At 46.1% G+C, this 22,000-nt stretch overlaps 1 protein-coding gene across 1 annotated transcript in view; it reads right to left on the bottom strand.

The window, feature by feature from the left end:
- The window catches only part of ARHGAP35 (Rho GTPase activating protein 35), a 120,103-nt gene that overhangs the window by 14,642 nt on the left and 83,461 nt on the right, over positions 1-22,000 (bottom strand). Inside the window, exon 4 of the mRNA XM_061174288.1 lies at positions 498-575. Coding sequence (XP_061030271.1) covers positions 498-575 — 78 coding nt within the window. The remainder of the gene's footprint in view (positions 1-497; positions 576-22,000) is intronic.

Raw genomic sequence — 22,000 nt, 5'->3', positions numbered from 1 at the left:
TAACTCATGAAGAGTTCAGCTTTGGGAGTCTGGGGCCCAAGGCTCAGCTCATCACAAAATGCTCCCTTGCTTTGTTTCTCTCCTGCAGGGACTCTGTGAGGAGGGTACTCATGGTTGAGGGTACTCCTGTGGCCCTGGCAAAAGAGGATTGTCATCTCAACCCAACCTTTACATCATGTGCCTGAGATTAACCCCTGCACAGCCCAGTCCAAGGCAAGCAAGGCCCTTTCCTGGTGAACGCGGCACGTGCCGGGGCGAGCTGGGACAGTGTCTGTGGATGGTGAGGTGCGGGAGCAGCCCGGCTGAAGCAGGTTTGGCGGGGATGACACTTCTGTTTGCTGACAGGGGCCAAACACTTTCTCCTTCTCAGTCACCCAGCCAGCACCTCTTGGCTTTGGGGCTGTGTGGCAGGAGCACCCCCGAGGGGCTCCACTGGCAGTTCGGCTGTTGCGTCTGCCCTGACTGGCCTCCGGTGCTCGGCTGGGCTGTGGCCTTACCTTGATCAAACTGTCTTTGCAGACTCTCCATCTCTGACTTGTTCCCGCTGACCCGGTAGATGCCTTCAGTGCTCAGTCCTGAGAAGAAACAAGCAGGTGTCTTAGGAGCAGGAGGTGGAGAGCAGAGAATGAGGAGGACTGCACTTGAGGAAAGAAGGCGAGACTCCATGAGACACCCACTGGGAGAGAGGAACAGGGCTAAAGCGCTCCTGCCTTGCCGAGATGCTTCAACCCACTTTTGCCCATTTTCTTTTTCACTTAAAAATGTAAAAATATTTGTTTTTTGTAAAAATTAAAATGATACAGAAACACATGAGACAAAGATACTTTTTGTCCACATTTTGATGTATACTCTGGAATTTTAATTTTTTTTAACAAAATGGAGAGAACACTGTTTTAACCCACCCATTTCATTTACAAAGTATGTTGTGAATGTTGTGAAGTATGTTGTAAATCATTAAATGTTTTTTTACAATATGATTTTAAAGACATCAAAGTATACAGTAACTTAAAAACAATCTATTGTTAATCATTTAGGTTTTTCCAAGTTTTCACTGTTAGGAATAACCCACAATTATATTTTTTGATAGCTAGTTAAGTTTAAAAGATTCTTGGCAGTGTGTATTTCTTACTTTGTGAATTTCCTATTTATGTTCTTGTTCATTTTCCTATAGGAGTGGTTCTTCTCATTTTGTACTTGAATATTAAGGAACTGACTACGTTAATGTTATATATCTTTACATTTTTTCCCTTTTGTTATCTGTCTTCTAATTTTGTGTACTGAATTTTTTGGAAGTACATAATTCAAAAATTTTAGGTTTTCAAGACTCATCAATTTCTTTCTGATGTCTTCATTTGTTTTTATGGTTAGAGAGGATTTTCCTGTTCCTAGATCAGATAGTCTCTATTTCTTCTATTTCTTCTTTCTTTTCTTTCTTTCTCTCTCTCTCTCTCTTTCTTCCTTTCTTTCTCCCTCCCTCTCTCTTTCTTTTCTTTCTCTCTTTCTTATTTATTCATTCATTCATTTATTTATTGGCTCTGTTGGGTCTTCGTTTCTGTGCAAGGGCTTTCTCTAGTTGCGGCGAGCGGGGGCCACTTTTCATCGCGGTGCGCGGGGCTCTCACTGTCGCGGCCTCTCTTGTTGCGGAGCACAGGCTCCAGACGCGCAGGCTCAGTAGTTGTGGTGCACGGTCCCAGTTGCTCCGCGCATGTGGGATCTTCCCAGACCAGGGCTCGAACCCGTGTCCCCTGCATTGGCAGGCAGATTCTCAACCACTGCGCCACCAGGAAAGCCCTCTTCTATTTCTTCCTTCTTGCTCTTTTACAACTTTTTTTTTTACGTTTAGCTCTGTGATTCTTTTGGAACTTACTTGGTGTACAGTGTTAGGTAAGGAAAAAAGCAATGCTAAAATTCAATTAAATAATAACATGGGAGGATATAAAGTACCAAGTGAGAGAATGACTCCCTCCACCCTTCACTCCCCACCCCTCGGCACAGGAAGTACTGTGCAGCTTGCAGTGGACTCCAAGCACTGTCTCTCAGCTTGGTTCTCCTTCTCTCCAGGAAGGAAAGTCCACTGTTGTGCCCCTAAGACCATGGATCTAAAGGACAATGACGTCACTGTGAAAACCAAGATGGGATCTCATGGCCAAACCAACCCTGGCTCCCTTCTGAAGATCATGGTTTTGAGCAACTCTGACCAGCTGAAGGGGCACTGAGGAAGCACCCTGGAGCCACCACTGAACACCAGAAGGCAGTGCGGACAGTGGAGAGAGGACTAGGCCCTGAAGTCCATTAGGAGGCTCTTGAGAGCCAAGTGTCTCAACGCCAGTTATCACCGTAATTGATGCCTCTGGAGAGGCACCCATCAGGCGAGATAAAAGCAGTCAGCCTGTTTCTGGAGCCCCAGATTGGTGGCAAGTGAACTGTGAAGAACATCAAAGCAAAAGTCATCAATTCCCTAGCCTAAACGCTGTTGACTGCACATGGGCCCTTTCACCCCAGAGAAAAGGGGGTTAACGGACCAGCCTCAAGGACACCCTACTGTGCAATGCCCAGCTACAAAGGAGCTGCGCCATCACTGTACTCGGCACAAGAAGTGCAGACACTATCCAAACTTGAGGCCCTGGACACACCCCAGCCCAGTGGTGGCCTTTCCCACTGCCCTCCCTTTTGGAGTTAATATTTCCTGCATGGTCACCATGTTGTGCACTGGGCTACATACTTTCCCACATCCACCACTCATTTATTAGATGAATGATGATGCCATCGAATCCTCAACCCCTTATGGTGGGGCTACTGGATGGAGAGAGAATACAGATGAGAAAAGGGAGATTCAGAAAGGTGAAATCCGCACCCTAAACTGCATAGCTGGTAAGAGGCAGAGTGGTCTAAGTCCAGGGCCTCTGCTACTCTTCTGCCTCCACACTGTTCCAGAAGATGCTTGACATTCATCCACCATCAGGCTGGGGCCCAGACCACAGTCTCCCCCCCGCCAATCCCCTCAAAGAAACACCACATTTGAGTGAAACCCACTGGCCCTCAGTATTCTGGGTAGCCAATTTTGAGATGGTCCATCCCCTCTATTGCTGTCAACCTCCAGAAGTTAGAGGTCAGGACGGCCCCCGTTTACCATCCCTAGTTAGTAATTTTACAATGGTCTCTTTCCTCAGTGACTTTTCTAAACTATTCTCAGACATATTTAAACTTTCTACCTATTTCACATCTCGGGTAACACGTCACATGCTTACACATGAAATCACCCACGTTTTGACAAGCCCTGGGTATGTGTCAACAGATTCAAATCTTCACCCCCTAGGTTTAAAAAAATCACTACACTTTTCTCTTTACCTGAGTATCAGCCCTCTCTAATACAAAGAAAACAATGCTACAAACGGCAGGAGCTTAAAAAGTCCTCGATGAGGTAGCAATGTCCACAGTTGCTGAGCCCCAGTGTGGAGAGGCACTCTCTGAACTGGAGAAGATCCTGACAGCCTCAGGCCATTCATCATCTTCTGGCAACCCTGACCTTCAGCGCGGACAGGAGTCCTCTGCATTGTCTCCTAATGACCACCTGCCCCGGTATTACAGGGCAGAAAACAAACTGCAAATTAGCTATCGGGAAATTATCAGAGGTGCGGCCCTGCTGAAACCTCACTAGATGGATGATCACAAAAATGGAAGCATTTGAAAGCGCAAGGCCAGCTCCATAGCATCAATTAATCATCAACTTAGTATTTCCTGTAATCTGGACATGTGTTTATATTACGAAATCCCACTTTAAAATAGCAATTCTGCCACTGCTCTACACAACAACATGGCATAATTTAGGAAAGGTATCATCTGCTTGGCCAGTACAATTTTTCACAACTACTAATTAGACATCAATTAAATAAAAACAAAAATCTTAGAGCAGACTGCAAACTGCAGGCTGCTCGTGAAACAGAGAGCTAGCAACACAGGTGAGAACGAGGATGCCTGACAGAGCAAGGGCAGCTTGCCAAGGAGCCCAAGACCGGAGCAGGGAAAGGGCTGGGGGCCTGGAGCAGGCCCCTAGGCAGAGATGCTGGATTCCAAGGGGTGTGCGTCCTGGGACCCACAGACCCACACAGAAACGCTCAGGGGCTGACTCTGGCTCACATCTGCCAGCAGAAAGCAGTACCCCTTAGCCACAAGATCTGTTCCATGGCTAGAGGTCCCACTGAGAAAGCTTCAATCTTAAGCTCTGAGGCATCTCTACATACCAGAAATCTCCAAAGACCCATTACCATAGCAGAATCTCGGCAATAGGTCTTTTTTTTTTTTTTTTTTTTTTTTTTAACAGAGCCCTACTGATTTCTTTGGGAATCTTTTAATCTTTGGGAATAGAACAAGAGAAACAAGTTAACATGTGGGAATAGAACAAGAGACAGTTCAGAATAGCCAAGGCTGCTATCTTCAAAAATCTAAACAATTTCTATGTAGAACAGTCTTGTTCCAATGGCTCTAGAGAACAGAGCTATGACTAGAATGGGAATGACAGGAAGGCAAATATTCTCTCAATATATAAAATAATAATAGCTACAGCTGTCACTCATTATAAAGGGCCAGAGCTTTTGAACTCCCTTCTCACTGGATAGCCATCTGTCTGGGACGCTGTTCAAAAAGATTAATACCTGGTCTAAGAAGACAGCTAATAACACCAGTAATAAACCATTTATTGAACGCTTACTATGTGTGAGGCACATAATGCTAAGTCCTTACCGTGCATTTTTACATCAGTTCTCACAATAGCTCCTTCACAGAGATTATTACTAATCTCATTTTACAGATGGGAATGCAGAGGCTAAGAGGTAAAGTAACACGCACGAGGTCAGAGAGCTAGTGAATTGCAATCTGAACCCCATCTGCTTCCAGAGCCTGTGTTCTTCTACTACTGCATTTTAAGTCACTAGTTTTCAAACTTGAGCATGCAGCAGAATCACCTGGAGGGCTGGTTATACTATAGGTTGCAGGGCTGCACCTGTAGGGGTTCTGATTCTGTTGGTTGGGAGTGGGCCCCAAAATCTGCATTTCCAACACATTCCCAGGTGACGCTGATGCTGCTGGCCCAGGAACCATACTGTGGGAACCGCCACCACTCTAGAAGACGGTCCAGGCCTCTAAGGTCTCTCTGACTCTTAAAATCTATGATTCAATAACATTGGGGGGCAATACACAAGGAAAAATAAATACCAGATACTTCAGGAACAAAGCATCTCCAAAAAGTGTTAAAACTGGTGCTTTTTATTTGTTAGCAAGCCTCTACACATTATTTAAACCACGACCATGTGTGATTTTTCAAAAGGACATTAAAAAAGAGAAAAGCAAAGAGGCCTTATTTTTTCTTTCAATAAATATTTACTGGGCTTCCCTGGTGGCGCAGTGGTTAAGAATCCACCTGCCAATGCAGGGGACACGGGTTCAAGCCCTGGTCTGGGAAGATCCCACATGCCGCAGAGCAACTAAGCCCGTGCGCCACAACTACTGAGCCTGCGCTCTAGAGCCCACGAGCCACAACTACTGAAGCCCACGCACCTAGAGCCCATGCTCCGCAACAAGAGAAGCCACCGCAATGAGAAGCCCACGCACCGCAACGAAGAGTAGCCCCCGCTCGCTGCAACTAGAGAAAGCCCGTGCGCAGCAACAAAGACCTAACGCAGCCAAAAATAAAAATAAATAAAATAAAATAAATTAAAAAAAAAAATTTACTGAGCACCCAACATGGCAGGTAAGATCCTTCACAGAGCTTTCAGCTGTGGTCTTCCTCAAAACTATTTTGGCGACAGAAGGCTAGATGACCCAGCAATGCCAGCCACGAGGCGTTCCCTATGGGCTAAGAACTGGCATATTTTACCCTTGACTTCCCCATCACAGCGGCCAAGAGATGCCTGTGGCACTTGCCACACCAGGGGCACCAGGAGAATGGACAGGTGACCTGCAGGAGCTTGGAAACCGAGAGGAGAACCACCTTCTGCTCTGGTACATGTCTGATTTTCTGAAACGTCCAAAAAAGTTTTTATTCCTGGATCCCAAGCACCACTTCTCGGCACCGGCATTCTTGGCCTGAAGTCTTTCCGTAGTCTGCCCCGGCCAGGCTTCGCCCCTGCTCGGTCACACCAGGACTCAGTTCCTCCTAAGTTTCCTTTCTAGCAACAAATCAATACTTCCTCCAAGACAAACTCTGACTTGTTTATTTTTCACTTTCTATATTTAGATATAAAACTCAGCGCTTTAGTCCTTAAAAAATTTTTTTAATTGGTGCTGCCAGTGCTGTAAAACGCCCCACATCAGACTAAACTACTTCTGTCAACTTTTAAGGAAATGCATCTAACAGACCATTCTCCTTTTCTTTCCTGTATCCCAGAGGTAAGTCTCAGGCAGGCTAAGTTTCAAGACCAGAGGGGTGCTGAGAACTCTGGGAGAAAAGGAAACTCCGTCGAGCATAAAGTCCAAATTGTCTTGAAGGGGGCTGACCTCTCTGGGTCAAATGCCAACAGTGTCACTGCAGTCTGTCTCCTCCTGAGGGTCACACTGCAGCACCCCCGCCACGACGGAAGGTGAAAGGGCTGGGGTGTGGCTGAGCGTTTAGCATGGAGTCACAAGCCACTTACCGGCTGTAAGATCCCGGGCAATCGCGCTTCCTTTCCTTTTCTGCACAACACAGAACGGTCCCCACCGTACACCCTGGTGGGGTGCACTGAACGAGGTCTTAGCACAGGGCTAAGGGAGCAGCTATTATCCTAACGATCTAAGTGGAAAGCAAGCTAGCAAGTGGAGGAGCACCTGAATTTTGCTGTCAGGGAGATCCGGGTTCGGATCCTGACTCTAACTTCTGCACATCTGACTCTACAGTGGATTAACCCCCACCTTCTTAGACTACTGCAAGGAACAAATGAGATAACCTACGTAAAGCCCACAGCATAATGCCTTCCCCCTGCCCTTTCTCTACATTTTAACAAGCTTCAACAGCAGCGCCTCCCTGTAGGCATGGCCTGCTCTGAGGGCTCGGCCAAAACAGGCCAGTTGGCAGAAAAATATTAAAAACACACACGGGCTTTGACACCAAAGTAACCTCAGTTTTGATCCTGGCTCTGTCTTACAGCTGCTGGGTGACTGAGGACAAATCACTCCACCTCTCAAAGCCTTGGTTCCTCATCAAATACGGGGTTGTTTACTAATGACTATCAAGATGTTGTGAATACTGAGATTACACATATGAAAGCACGTAACACAAATGGCTGGCACACTGAAATAATAATGATAATAATAAAACAACAATAATAACAGTTAACTTTTGCTGAGGGCTTACTATGTGCCAGGCACTTTCCTAAGCTCTGCACTAGAATTATCATAGCGAATCCACCCAATAATTCCTTGAGGTAAATATTATTATTTTTATTCCCATTTTACAGAGAGCAAATAGAGGCTCAGAGAGGCTAAGCCCAAGGCCACAGAGCTGTGTGTACATGGTGGGGGGAGCAGGCTCTGAACTGGCTCACTCGAGTCTCTGTCTTGGATGACCGTGCACTTATTTCTATTTACTTTTTCACATCTTTATTGGAGTATAATTGCTTTACAATGGTGTGTTAGTTTCTACTGTACAACAAAGTGAATCAGCTATATGCATACCTATATCCCCACATCCCCTCCCTCTTGAGCCTCCCTCCCACCTTGACTGTGCATTTAAACATCATGCTACTCCCGCCAATGTTAATTCCCTGTTCCCTTATCCTTTAAATATTACATGTAGGCTTTACCCTATAAATGCCAGATTCATTACGGGTTAGAAGGATTTTCCATTCCTCCCTTGTTTACTCGTACGCATTCATCTCTTCATTCACACCCCACTCAGTGTTCTCATCTGTCAGTTGGAGGATAAGCAGGGAGAGCCAGAGAAAAAATGCTGCCTCCTCTCTCGACAGACAGCAGCCAATGGACAGTGTCCGTGCTTTATTCCTATGATGAAGTTCTACTATTGACAACATTAAAGAATCCCAACTAGATCTCCCTGTTGCCTTCCTGTTTTGGATGTGCTTGGAATGATTTTCTGGCTCTTCTATTACTTGAACACTAGGGTCACTCTGGCCCCTCCAGTGCCCCTTTGTTAGCTGTCTTCCCTTGGTAAATCCCTCGCCAATCAAGATCTGTTTCTGGCAATGCCAGACCTCCTTTCTCCCCATGACAGAATGCCACTAGCACTCTATTATGACTGCCTGACCGGGTGTTAGCCCCACAACTAGGCATTGTGGCTTTATAAATTTCCAACGCCATTGCATGTACACACGGCCACGTCATAAATCTCAAGGCTGAGGAGGAAGGGAGAAGAGATCTGAAAGGGAAGAGATGAAAATATCACACCAAGTCTGGGGCATCATATGGCTCTAGCATCTGGCTGATCCTTTATAAGCTACCCATGTATTTACTGTCATTAACTGTGAAAGAGGGCTTCTGGACCCTGCTCTGAGCCAAATGAGGGACTCTGTTTTTTTCCTGGCTTTCAAGAAAACGCATAGCCCAATATACGTGTTTAAGAAAACCACTATGACAAAGTGAACCTTAGGCCAGCCCAGAGTTAATACTGCTCTTTCTGGGCAGCACGGGACGGAGGGGAGAGGAGTGTGACCTATAACTGAGGTGAGCAGACTGTACTCTGCAAAGCAGCAACGAATGTTCAAAGCCAAGAGCAGCTGGGAGACCCTACTGCCAAGAATGCGAGCGTCCTTCGGGCTCCAAGTGTGACTTCGTTAGCACACTCAAGCCCAGTGGCACGGGGGTGATGGCAGTGTGACTCGGAGGCGAGCTAGTGCCACTGCAATGGGGGGGGGGTCCTCACTGACTAAACAAAGAGCCACCAACAAAGAAACAGTCAAACTAACACACAGGTACAATACACACCCCCCCGTGCATACAATGCCAACTTCCCTTCCACAGCAGGCCCCCAAGTAAAGCCCCTTGAGGTCATAGGCAGATTCCTCTCAAGCATTAATGAGGGCAGAGGTTACCTTCTTTCCAGTTCCTCATTCCCAATGAACCACGAAAGGTTCTGTGATGTCACCAATCACAGCCCAGTGTCCCTCCTTTCCTGGCCTCTCTTTCCTCACTAAGAAAGTACACTTCATAGGTTAGAAGGCTGTTAACACTCTGGCATTAAATCTGATCGTGGTCCCCACCAGCCACCAGCCTACAATCTGTGCTCTGCATCTAGGATACAACACAAAGTTGTCCACGTGTGGCCTGGGTGGCCTGCATCACCACCTGATCCTGCGGCCCGCCCCCAACCCACTTCACTCCAATCACGCTGGCCTTTCAGAGCCTCGAAGCGTGAGCCCCTCCTGCCTCCGAGCCTTCCTATAAGTTGTTCCTTCTACTTCTACCTCCACCTTTTTGGCTGGCTAAACATTGCTCCCTCAGAGGTCTCCACTGACCCCCAGATCTAAATTAAGTCAGTTATAATAATAAAAACTGCTTACATTTATGCAATCCTCATATTTTGGGCCAGGCACAGTGATAAGCGTTTTACATGCATTATCTCCAAAACCCTTACGACAGCCCTATGAGTTGTATACTACCATTATGACTATTCCCATACAGACTCCAAAGCCTGCGTCTAACCACCGCACTACACTACCCCCATACTTTCTCCATATAGCACTGGGCAAAACTTGAGAGTTACTGTACAGCTGTGTGATTATTCGCTGCTTGCTGGTCCCCCAAGGAGAGAACAGGCATGTTTTCCGATTACCGTTCTATGTACTTGGACTTGGCACAGTAACTCGTGCCTGGAGAAGGCATTCAGTAACTATCCACAGAAAGGAGGGAAGGAGGAACACATGCCTCAAAATAAAAGTGCAGTTTCTCTGGCTGAAGAGAGGAAGGAAGCAGACTGAAGTAGTTTGTTCTCAACCACGCTTGCGCCTCAAGGCATACTGGCAGGCCTTCCAGCCCACAGAATATGGGAGAGAAAGCCTCAGGCCTGGCCAGCACAGAAAAGGTGCTTCATACACAAGCGCACCCAACTCCTCCCTTCCTTTACGGACTGGTTTCCCTGCCTCCGCTACTCCCTAGAGAAGTCATGGGGACTGAGTGAATTCCTGATCTCACCAGGGCAAGCCATCTGCTGTTCTACATGTGATCTCTAGATCTGGCCTGCTCACTTTTCCAGAGCAGGGCAACGGCTTCGCTTTGCCTGGGATCCCCCCCAAGAGGGTTGCACCCTTTCCCAGAAGCTGGACAGAAACACGCACGCATGCGCACGCGCTCACGCCCCCCATGAGAGGGAGAGGGAGGGAGAGCGCGAGGGCCCTCGGTGGAGAGCGGGTGCGGCTCCGCAGGGCGGCTGTGACAGGACACAGCCTGCTGCGCTGCCTGTCGGGGCAAAAGCAGTCTCATCTCCTCTGCGCTGGCGAAGGGCGAGCCGGTCTGTCCACCAAAGCTCACTGCTGTGGAGAGGGAGAGTGCAACGGGACAGCCGGGCAAGGCAGGCCTGTCGGAACTGTCTTGGGGATTTGGGCTTCCACCCAGATGATTTCTGTCTTGGATGGAAGGGCGGGATTACTCTGTGAAACAGACTTCACTTCGCTTTGGCTGCTGGGCTCTCCAGGCAGCTTGCCAGGGCATGCTGTTCCGATCAGGGCACTGGGTCCCAAGGAAATCCGCTAGCACTGCCGAGTCACAAGCTACATGAACGCTGCTTATCTGAAAGAGCCCAAAGTGGAGCTGACTGCCTGCTTTTATGGCAAGAAGGCATTTCTGGAATGCAAATGACTTGTGTTTAACTTATAAGCAAGCAGAATACAGGAGGGTGGTGAGAAATGGGCACATGGGAAGTAGTCCAAAAATGTGGAGAAAGCTTTGTTTTAAAACTATTTGGATAACGAGAAAGCAACTAGCTAACCTAGAATTATAGGGGGAGGGAGAGATTAAGTAACACAGAACCCCCATAAAATCATAGCATATGAAACCACATACCTCGTATTTTAGCACTTTACCATCAATTCAAAGCAGCATAAATATGGCAGTTACTCACATAAAGCCCGTTGGTATATTCGAGCTGTAACTAACTGCACCTATTAAACTATTATAGCGATAGACAGGAGTATCTCTACTGAAATTAGCTGCCTTTTCTGAAAGACAGAATTACAGAGATCTAGGCTGACTGCAGGGAAATAACTGACTAGATTTAACAGCTCTAGTCCCACCAATTCTCTTCCATGATAACTGTAGAAAGTGGCTATGATAAATGTGGATGGAAATATGGAGGCTTTTTTTAGGGCAGTCCCAAGTGGGAAGGAACTTGGTAAAGTTCTGAATCGGTTCAGTCTGATGCTACAAAGCTCACAGCTTCGCCAGCCTGAAGCGCAGAAGAAAGGGCTGGAATGTGGGTCCTTTCCATTCTGATGGCTGTGAGTGGCCTCAGCCCAAAGAACTCCAGGATTTGTTCCCTCTCTTATAAAAAGGGATTAATGCTGCCCTCTAAGTCACGGGAGAGCAGCTAAGAAGGCAGGTAGGTGCTCTAGGAAGAAAAAGCCCTGCATGAGCACAGCCCTCCCGGCATGGCAGGAGGCACACCGGCCGAGGGTGCGGCTCTTCTGGCTGCTCCTTCCCAGCCTCAGAGGTCACGGGCCAATTCAGCCCTAGGTGTCCACAGAGGGGCTAAGGAAGCCCACTGGCAAGGTTTTAAACGCAGGAACCCTGTAGGGAGGGCAGGGACAGTGTGGTATAAAGGAAATATATATTTGGTCTTTGTCCCTAGTTCCTGGTACAGAGCTCCTAAAACCCTCAGGAATTTCCTGAGTGATAGGAGTGTCTTTTGTTATTCATAACAAGCCCCTTGTTACCCGATACCTGAGTTTATGATAATGAGGTGGACTCTTGCGGGGGGGGGGGGGGGGGGGGGGCTACATAGCTTCAAGATGGGGGCTAGTCACCAGAAAGACCCAGCCTTGATGAAAGAGTAGAACTTTCAGCCCCACCCCCACCTCCAGGGAGGGTAGAGGGGCTGGAGATTGAACTCAGTCACCAATGGTCAATGATTAATCAATCATGCCTATTTAATGGAACCTTTATATAAAAACCCTAAACAACAGGGTTCGGAGAGCTTCCACGTTGGTGAACACATCGAGGGTGGCGTGCCCAGAGTGGGCATGGAAGCTCTGTGTCCCTTACCCCATACTTTGCCCTAGGCATCTCTTCCATTTGGCTGTTCCGGAGTTGTATCCTTTATAGTAAACTGTAATAGTAAGACAGTTGAACCCTGAACACCGTGGGGGTTAGGGGTGCTGAATCTCGACACAGTTGAAAATCCGCCCATAACTTATAGTCGACACTCCATATCTGCGGTTCTTCTGTATCGGTGGTCCAGCATCCACAGATTCACCCAAACGCAGACTGGGGAGTACGGCTGTACTTACTATTGAAAAATATTTGAGTATAAGTGGACCCACGCAGTTCAAACTGTGTTGTTCAAGGATCAACTGCATAGCATTTTCCTGAGCTCTGTGAGTTGTTCTAATAAATTATCGAACCTGGGGGGAGGTTGTGGGAACCCCCGACTTTCTGGCCAAGTCAGACAGAGTGTGCACAGCCCAGGGACTTGCAACTGGCGTGGTGAAGTGAGGGTGGTTCTGTGGGATTGAGCCCTAAACCTGTAGAGCCTGATGATAACTCTGGGTGGTTAGTGCCAGAACTGGGTGGCAGGACACCTGGCTGGTGGCGGAGAATTGACGTGGTATTGGAAAAGACCCCACACAGTTGGTGTCAGGAGGGAAAGAAACCCCCCCGTGCAGTCAGAGGGAGGGGATGTTGGTGCGGGAGGCCAGAGGCCGACATCAGCTGCCCCGTCCCACTGCTCCATTAGTTGGCAGGGCCCAACTGACCTGTCTTCTTTGGGCTTCAAATCACCCCAGTGAAGGGAGGCGATGTGGCCAAAAGGGTAACAAGAGCTCTGGGCTAGAGTCCCAGCTCCAATCTCCATCTTTCTGAATCCCCTTTTCCTCTTCAGAAAATTGGAAATCACACCCTTCTCAGAAGACTGCTATGAGAATGGGATGAGACTCATGGAAACACTCAGCACTGGGCCTGGCAACGTGAGGTCCTAATTGGCACTTGGCACGTGTTCTCTCTTAATATGCACAACTACCCTTGCAAGGAAGCCAAGGAAACACAGACTCAGAGAAGGTAAGGAACGTACTGAGGGTCACGCCTGCCTCGCTGCCCACAGGTGCCGTAGAAGGCTCTGTGCCGCACGCTAGGGCTAAATAAAGAGCATTTCCCAATTAGATTAAGCAGCCTGGGAGTTCACCAACAGCTGTAGGAAATCAGCTCGAGAAAGAGTCTGGCCTTTTGTCCTGCTGTCTCCCATCAGGGCAACACTGTAATTTGCTCTCAGTTAGTTATAAAGCTGAAATATATGCATATTACTTATTCCGAACACTTAGCAGCCATTTTCCATTTACTAGTTTGGTGGGGTTTTTTGGAAGGCAGTTCCAGGAAAGACTGGGTTGGTGTTTTCTGAGGAATGGTACACCACACATCAAAGTGCTCACTGACACTGGGCGTCTGTTTCTCGCGGTCACTGAACACACAAGGGAGACAGATGTGTGCTAAGCCATCTCTCTGTGGGGAGGGATAAAACCGAGGGAGTTATTAAACTCCAGCACCCAGGAGGGTTGTCTATTTTCAATCTGTAATATGGAGGTGAGATACTGAAAATAAAGCCAGGAGCTAATGTTACCACATTATACGTTTTATTAGCTGCTATTACTGCTGTTTGTCATGAGTATACGAGATCAGTGACTCTCTATTCTGGAAAGGATCCAATGGGAGCGGATGGGCACACAGTGAAACTGGAGGTGGGCTATAAGCAGTTTGGGCCACCAAGTCGCATGGAATCACTGGGAAGCTATGAGGCCTCCTGTCTTGGAGAGCTGGGAAGAGAAAACTATTTGATCTAGTCTCAATCACTTCAATGCTACTCATCCTTCAAGTCCTAACAAATCTATCTCCCAGCCCTCACTGATCTCTCTTTTGCCAGCTCTAAGAGGCTTAGGGTCAAATCTTTTAATCTTTATTGGATCATAAACTCCTTGAGGACAAAGGTGTGCCATCATCCCCGCTTGCTCTGGATCATATGGAAGGTATTCCACCAACACTCGGCTGCACAGTAGTCTTTAACCTTTGGGGAGGAGGAGACTCCTCTTACTTTGATACCCTAATGAAGGCTGTAGATTCTGGTGCATCCACATTGTGCGTGCACGCACACACACATACAATCTCACCAACAGCTGTAGGAAATCAGGGGTTCACAGGCCTCCAGAAGCCTATCCATAGTCCCTAGGTTATGCGCCCCTAAGTAAAAATAAACCCACACAGTTCTTCAAGTCACAGATTCCAGGGGTTTGAGAATCTGCTTTTCCCCAATTTCCCTGCTCTGACCGTACTAGGTCCCTTGAACAACAAATATTTACGTAAACTCCAAAGATAGCTCTTGTGGCAGCAGCCCCCTACAGCATTCAAAGGGAAACAAAATTTTATGCAATCAATTTAAGAGCCTGGGCAGGGAAAAAGAGAAGCAAAAAAAGCGAAAGTGTAGACAGACTTGCCAAGAAGAGATCTTTAAGTGATCAATCCTCAAGAATTCATCTTGCATCTAGTGACTATTTCCTTATCTGCCCTAATCTAACTAATTTAGTACATCGGACAAAAAAATCACTTATTCCTTCAATAAATACCCAAGTGCCTACTGCACGTCAGGTGCTGTGCCAGGTGATGGCAAAGAAGAGACAGTCTCTGCTCTTGAGTTCCTTAGTGTAGCAGCGTTGCAGGAAACAAAGCAGCAAAGTGACAAAGACAATGAATGCAGCGTGGTGACAACAGGGCTGCATACCAGTAGTAGACAGCCTACTGGTTCTGCCAGTAGTGACACCTTACCTTGCCTTGGGCAGGTGGGAGGGTGGGTATTCAGGGAAGGATTCCTGAAAATGGAGATAAACTCAGAAGCCAAATCCAACCCAAGAATACTTGTAGCAAAGAGATCTAACAATGGCACAAGTAGATCTTTTTCAGAGGGCAAGGAGAGAAAATTGGTTGCTTCTTTGAGGCTGACAACACCTCACAGACAACAGTTCATTCAACTGTTAGACAGTCAAGCTCTCTGTCTTTACATCCTTGAAGGAAGAGTGTTCGCTAACAGTCTGCCCATTGCTGCTCAGATTAGCCTGGATGTAAATGTTTACTTAGAGTCACGGAGACTCCAACGCTGTCTCCGCCCAGCCTCTGCTGGCTCCCGGTAGCTGAACAATAGCTCGAGCAGTCCCAGGGTGCATCAGGGAGAAGAGAAATCACCAGGTAATGAGGAATCTTTGTCAGAGCAGGTCTCTGCTCTAAGGACCTCTGAAATGATACAGGCTGCAGTGGACTGAAAAATTTAAAGTGCCAAATCCCCTGGGGTGAAACATCTATCCACCTATCCTCCATTTATTATTACCATCATAATTATTATAACAGCTTTTTTTCTTTTTTTTTGGCCGTGCTGCGTGGCTTGCAGGATCTTAGTTCCCCGACCAGGGATCGAAGCCGGACCACAGCAGTGAAAGCGCCGAGTCTTAACCACTGGACCGCCAGGGAATTCCCTTATTTTTGAACTCTAAACTCTAAAGTGATTTATAGGCAATTCCCCCAACTCAGAAAAGGTGCACCTGAATCTTCATGGCCAGCCACACCCTCGGGACACCAAGTCTCCCATTAGCCCTGGCAGCCGGATTCACTCGCTTTCTTTCCCCCTGCTCTGCTGATTCGCAGCTCCCTTCCTTCTGAGCCCCTCTATTTAAGTATCCTACCTCGAAAGCTTCACTTTCCAGGGACTGTTAGCAATACACCCTCTACCCCTCACACTAAGAACACGGGGAAATTAGTGCTCACTCAGATGTTGCAACCTTGCTCAAGACCTTAGTATTATATGCATCTTTTTACTTCTCCCTTTCTTTAGATACAATTCCACGTTTCCACTGAATGGCACTTTGAGGAAAGAGGTCTTCTGAATGTCTCTACACCATTCATTCGTTCATAATCATTTATTAGAGCCCTGTGTCTTGGTTTGGAGGATACAATGATGAAGACCCAGTCCCTTCCCTCAAGGAACTTAGGATCCATTGAGGAAGGAAGACAATCAGAGTCCAGAGTGTAAGTGTTCACAGAGCACTGCCCAGAGCACTACAGAACACAGGGTGGTGGGCACTGGCTCAGAGGGGAGGCCAGAGAAGGACGCCAGGAGGGGACTCTTGAAAGGGAACAGCAAGTAAAGGTAGAGCGGGTGAGAAATATCACAAAAGCTTAAGAAGCGGCATGCCGCTCTAATCTGTGCGGCTGAAGTTTATCATCGTGGATGAAAATGGCAAGAGGTGGGCTTCCCTGGTGGTGTAGTGGTTGAGAAGCCGCCTGCCAATGCAGGGGACACGGGTTCAAGCCCTGGTCTGGGAAGATCCCACATGTCGCGGAGCAACTGGGCCCGTGAGCCACAACTACTGAGCCTGTGCGTCTGGAGCCTGTGCTCCGCGACAAGAGAGGCCGCCATAGTGAGAGGCCCGCTCGCCGCAACTAGAGAAAGCCCTCGCACAGAAACGAAGACCCAACACAGCCAAAAATAAATAAATAAATACATAAATTTATTAAAAAAAAAAAGAAAATGGCAAGAGGTGAGGCTAGATGATGGACAGGGGCCAGTTTTGCTGGCAACAGCATTAAACTTTATCCTGGAGGTAATGGAGAGCCACTGAAGAATTTTAAACGTGGGAAGGTGATGTGATCTCATTTATTTTACAAAGATATTTGCAGCAGTGTGGCTAAAGGATTGAACGGACATGAGACCAGAAGGAGAAAGACCAATTGCCAAGAGGCTATGATCATAAACCAGGAAGAGAGTGAGATTAATTGCAGTGGCAGGGGCCAGATTCAAGACCCACTCAAGTGGTAAAAACAACAGCATCGATTGATTAGGTTGACTGATATGGGAAGGTAACAAGGGAGTGCCCTCCAAGAGCTTCAGCGAATTCTCTCAGATAAAAACCTTCAAACCCTGCCTTCCCACTGATAACAAGGGTTGATAAGCTTTCTCAAGAGCACCAAAATCCTTTTTCCAAATAAAATCTTAAACTGAGCTTTAAGGGTGAAGGACCCAGAATCCTAGTGGCCTGCGTTCCCCGTTTCCACACAGAAAACCTTCCTTAGAATCCTAGGGATCCAAGACAGACAATCTGAAAACCCCTGTCCAAGTCTAAATGCCAGAACCTGACATTCAAAGGATTCTAGGGCAACATAGCTATGTGGTCAACAGCACCTCTCACCTCTACACCTGAATCTTGTTCAGTCCACCTTCCCTACCTAGAAGATTCTTCTCCATCCTTTCTTTGTTACAGAATCCAACTTATGTTTCAGGCCAAGCCCCCAGCCCAGACAAGTACCAAGCCAGCTCAAGGGATTTCCTTCCTTCCCTGACTTCCACCTAACGTTTCGGCCTCATGGACTTGAGGCAAACTCACTGCCGTGAACTATTAACTATTAATTTCCTCTTCCATGTAGCTCTCTTTCCAATTGGACCTGGCCTTAGGCTCAGGATCTCCACAGCATTGAAAACGCCTTGCACTCAATAGGCCCAGATATTTACAGATTGACAAACTAATTTATTACACTCACCCGACCTCATCAACCTTAGAAAGTAAACACAAACAACAGCAATGACTAATTATGAGAAAAATGAGGAGAAAAAAATACACAGAGATATCATGACCTTGAATTGAAAGACCATACACTACACAAAGATGTTGAACTGCATTTTAAACATAAACCAAATAAAAATCTCAATGGCATGAGGACTTCCCTGGTGGCGCAGTGGTTAAGACTCCACGCTCCCAATGCAGGGGGCCCGGGTTCGATCCCTGGTCAGGGAACTAGATCCCACATGCATGCCGCAAGTAAGAGTTCGCATGCCACAACTAAGGAGCCCGCATGCCACAACTAAGACCCGGCACAACCAAATAAATAAATAAGTAAATATTTTTTAAACATCTCAATGGAATGGTTAAATGCACTAAAGAAAATAATTCAAAAAGTCACATTAAGATACTCTGTAAAAAAGAAAAAAATAGCAAAACTATCTTTAAAAGATCCCATAAAAAATATCACACAGAGGCAGTCTGGAAGGTTACCCTGTAGACCTCGGTGGCTGCTGGGCGTATAAGCTAGGCAATGGGGCTGTAGAAAAATGGAAGCTTTGCCGCCAACTACTTCCTTTACTAACTTGGTCTTGACTATAATCTTCACTAGACTGAGAGCCCTGCTAGGGAAATATGAACTGTCTTATTCATCTTTGAACCTCCAGCACCTAAGGGGAGCTGGCATATAACAGGTTTTTAATTACTTGTTTAGGATAGTGTGAGGCTATAGAATATTCTGGTAAAGAGTTGAAAATGATTAATTCTACCAGTTATTAGAACACATTATAAAATAAGAATTCACGAACCATGATTTTGGTATAAAAACGAGAGTGAAATCTGTAAAACAAACATCTTAGAAAAGACCCAATTTTTAGGATTTAACGGTTGATAAAGTAATTGTCACAAGACACAGGGGATGATACAAAAGGTAGTACTATGATAACTGAATAAAAATTTAGATCCATGCTTCATATTTGGACAGGCTACCAAAGACTTATCAGGACTATGCATTTCTGTAAGTTTTTGAGACTTTTATAGTCTCACCCTGGGTTCATGTTGGCTTATGCCTATTCTATCTTTTCAAAGAATTCACATATTGATCTTAAAACCCAGGTAAAATCTTCTTCCACTAAGCTCCAACAAACCACATCAACTCTTCCACTGAACTGAAACTGCCCTGACAAGCAAATACTACCCCCTAAATCCAGAGGGTCAGCTGAGTCAGTCAGAAATTGAAAATAATTTTGTCACACAGTTTTTCAATGGAGGTTGACCTATGGTGTAAAGGAAGACAAAGAAAGATGCCACCTGCTCAAGTTTGCAAAATAAATTAGCAATTGAATTTCCTATTTATAGTAATCGCATCTCTGATGATATGACACATGGTGGTATTTGGGCAACAGGGTATCACAGCAATAAATCATTACTGAAAGCCTACTACCTGGGTGACACTACACTAGGGATATAAAAATCACCAACACTGTCATATCCTCTCAGGAGGTGACAATTTAGGGAGAGAAGGTAAAGATGTGAAAAGTGTAATCAAATTAAAGATGAGCTATAAGGTAGGACATGTGACTGCTAAGCAGAGTACACAGACAATATTGGCACAGAAGTCCAGAAGAGGGAGGGCGGGGTCAACAGAAGTAAGGATGGCCAATCAGTGAGAAGGCATAATTCAAGCTGGATCTTTGATAACAAATTGATTTGCTGAGGCCAGAGCGGAGGAAGGAAGCAGAGGGTGAAGGGAAACAAAAGGGCAGAAAGTAGTGAGGTGGGGTAGGGGCTTGGAGTGAAGTCCAACATGAGAATTTTCTACTGAGAGGGCCCACTTACAGAAGGCCCCGCCCGTCTGGTTCAAAATAAGGACTTACCAATTTGGTGTCTCTTCAATATCATATCTGGAATGTCTTCCCCCAGCATTGTATTTACCAGTGCCCCTTTAGAATAGATCAGTAACTACCTTTAACATTTCCTCCATGTGTCAGGGATGTTTAAGATTTAAGAGGTGGCCATTCTGGACTTTACATGCTTACCTAAATTTGCATAAATCAATCTCTTGGTATTGTCAGGACATGGATTCGGCCATGATAATAAGACTGTATCACGTTAAGAGGGCTGGCTCTTGTAATTTAGCCATTATTTCTAACTCATGATCAAACGGGACATCCCACACAGATGTGCTACTAGCACTAGCAAAGTCAATAGGTATGTGCATGCCAGCAAGTGCTCAGAATACATCTTAATCTCCGATCAATTTTTTGACCACAAGGAAAATTTCTGACCACAGGAAATGCTCAAACAACCCAACTATGCTTTGACTCACAGAAAGTTTCCAGATAGAATCTCCACAGCAAAATAAAGGAATCCTGGATGCTGAAAATCCTGGAGTCACACACCACACAAAACAATTCCTTGGAATCCACCACTCCACCACCCTCCTAAAGCAGGCCAGGAAGGATAAAACAGAAATCTGTTTCTTTTTTACTTTAAACAAACAATTTTACTGAAAAAGATACAATTATCTAAAATAGGGACTGGCCTGAAAACAATTAGAAATAAGCAGTGGAAAGTACAGATTAGGATGCAATGAGAAGGAGGCTCAAGGAAAAGAAATCATGAGTGAGAGGCAGGCTGGAATGACAGAGAACTGGACTTTTCCTCAGCTGTAAACCTTCTGAGCTTGTCTTATCGACTGGGTGTGTGAGGCCTGTGCTAGGGTATTCCCAAACATGGCAGCGTGCGCTATAAAACCAGAAACTCCATTTGACACAGCAGCTGGCTCTCAGACACACCATTATTCTTCAAGGGCCTCAAGGTGAGAGACACCGTCACACATTCACAGCCTTTCCGAGTGCCAACAGCATCACTAGTCCAATATTGGCAAGACAGGATGGGGCTCCAGAGCCAGCATGAGGCTCTCAGGAAACCTCAGCTGCATCTGGCAGGAGAGGGAGGAAAGCCTTCAACTCTCGGGGTCTTAATCTATAAAACCAAAGAGTTGGACTAGATGCTTTAAAAAACAAAAAACTCTCATTGAAGTATAATACACATTTATAAGTTTATAGAGAAGTGTACAATGATAAATTTTCACACACTCAACACACCATGTAAACAGCACCCAGACCAAGATACAGAACATTTCCAGCATTCCAGAAGCCCCCTTCTAGTCTCTATTCCTCACCAAGGATCACCACTGTCCTGATTTATAATAGCACAGGTAAGTTTTTCTGTTTTTCTTCTTTATATAAACAGAATCACACAGTATATATTCTTTTGTCTCTGGCTTCTTTTGTTCCACACGTTCGTGAGATTCACCCATATCGCAGAGCTGAATTAGATGATTTTTTGAAAATAAATTTATTTATTTCTTTATTTTTGGCTGCGTTGGGTCTTCGTTGCTGCGCGCGGGCTTTCCCTAGTTGCGGTGAGCGGGGGCTACTCTGTAGTTGGGTGCGCGGGCTTCTCACTGCGGTGGATTCTCTTATTGCGGAGCACGGGCTGTAGGCGTGCGGGCTTCAGTAGTTGTGGCTCGTGGGCTCTAGAGCTCAGGCTCAGTAGTTGTGGCGAACGGGCTTAGGTGCTCTGCGGCATGTGGGATCTTCCGGGACCAGGGCTCGAACCCGTGTCCCCTGCATTGGCAGGCGGATTCTTAACCACTGTGCCACCAGGGAAGTCCCTGAACTACATGATTTTTAAGGCATCTCGCAATTCTAACGTATGACCATTTAAAAAACATGTGCTACCCTTATACACTGAACAGTATTTTGGCAATATCCATCAAAACACAAAACGTACCCTTCGGTCCACTCTGGGGTATTCATCCTACAGATATATTTGTACACCTGTGTTTGAGTGTGTATACACATGCCTATAGACAGATATCCACTGCAGTACTGTTTATAATAAAAGACTAGAAACAATGTCCCTCAACAGCAAATAAATTATGATATATCCAGACCAAGAAATACTATGCCGTGAAAGGGAGGAGGAGGAGGAAGCAGAAGCAGAAGAGGAAAAAGAAGTAGTGGTGGTAGTAGTAATAAGCAGTCTATACCTACCAATATGGGAAAATGTACACAACATGTTTTTTAGGTGGAAATAAATAAGTCACAGGACAGTATGTTTAGTGCTGCTCCAACTGTGTATAAACACATTGTGCGCGTGATGCTTACTATGTATATGTATATGCACAGAAAATAAATCTCTGCAAGGGAACCATTCAAACTCCTAACAGCAGATATCTACGAGGAATGAGAAAGCAACTTTACTTT

The sequence above is a fragment of the Eubalaena glacialis genome, chromosome 18, assembly GCF_028564815.1.
Source record: "Eubalaena glacialis isolate mEubGla1 chromosome 18, mEubGla1.1.hap2.+ XY, whole genome shotgun sequence".
Taxonomy (NCBI): Eukaryota; Metazoa; Chordata; class Mammalia; order Artiodactyla; family Balaenidae; genus Eubalaena; species Eubalaena glacialis.
This window is presented reverse-complemented; position numbering and strand designations above follow the sequence as displayed.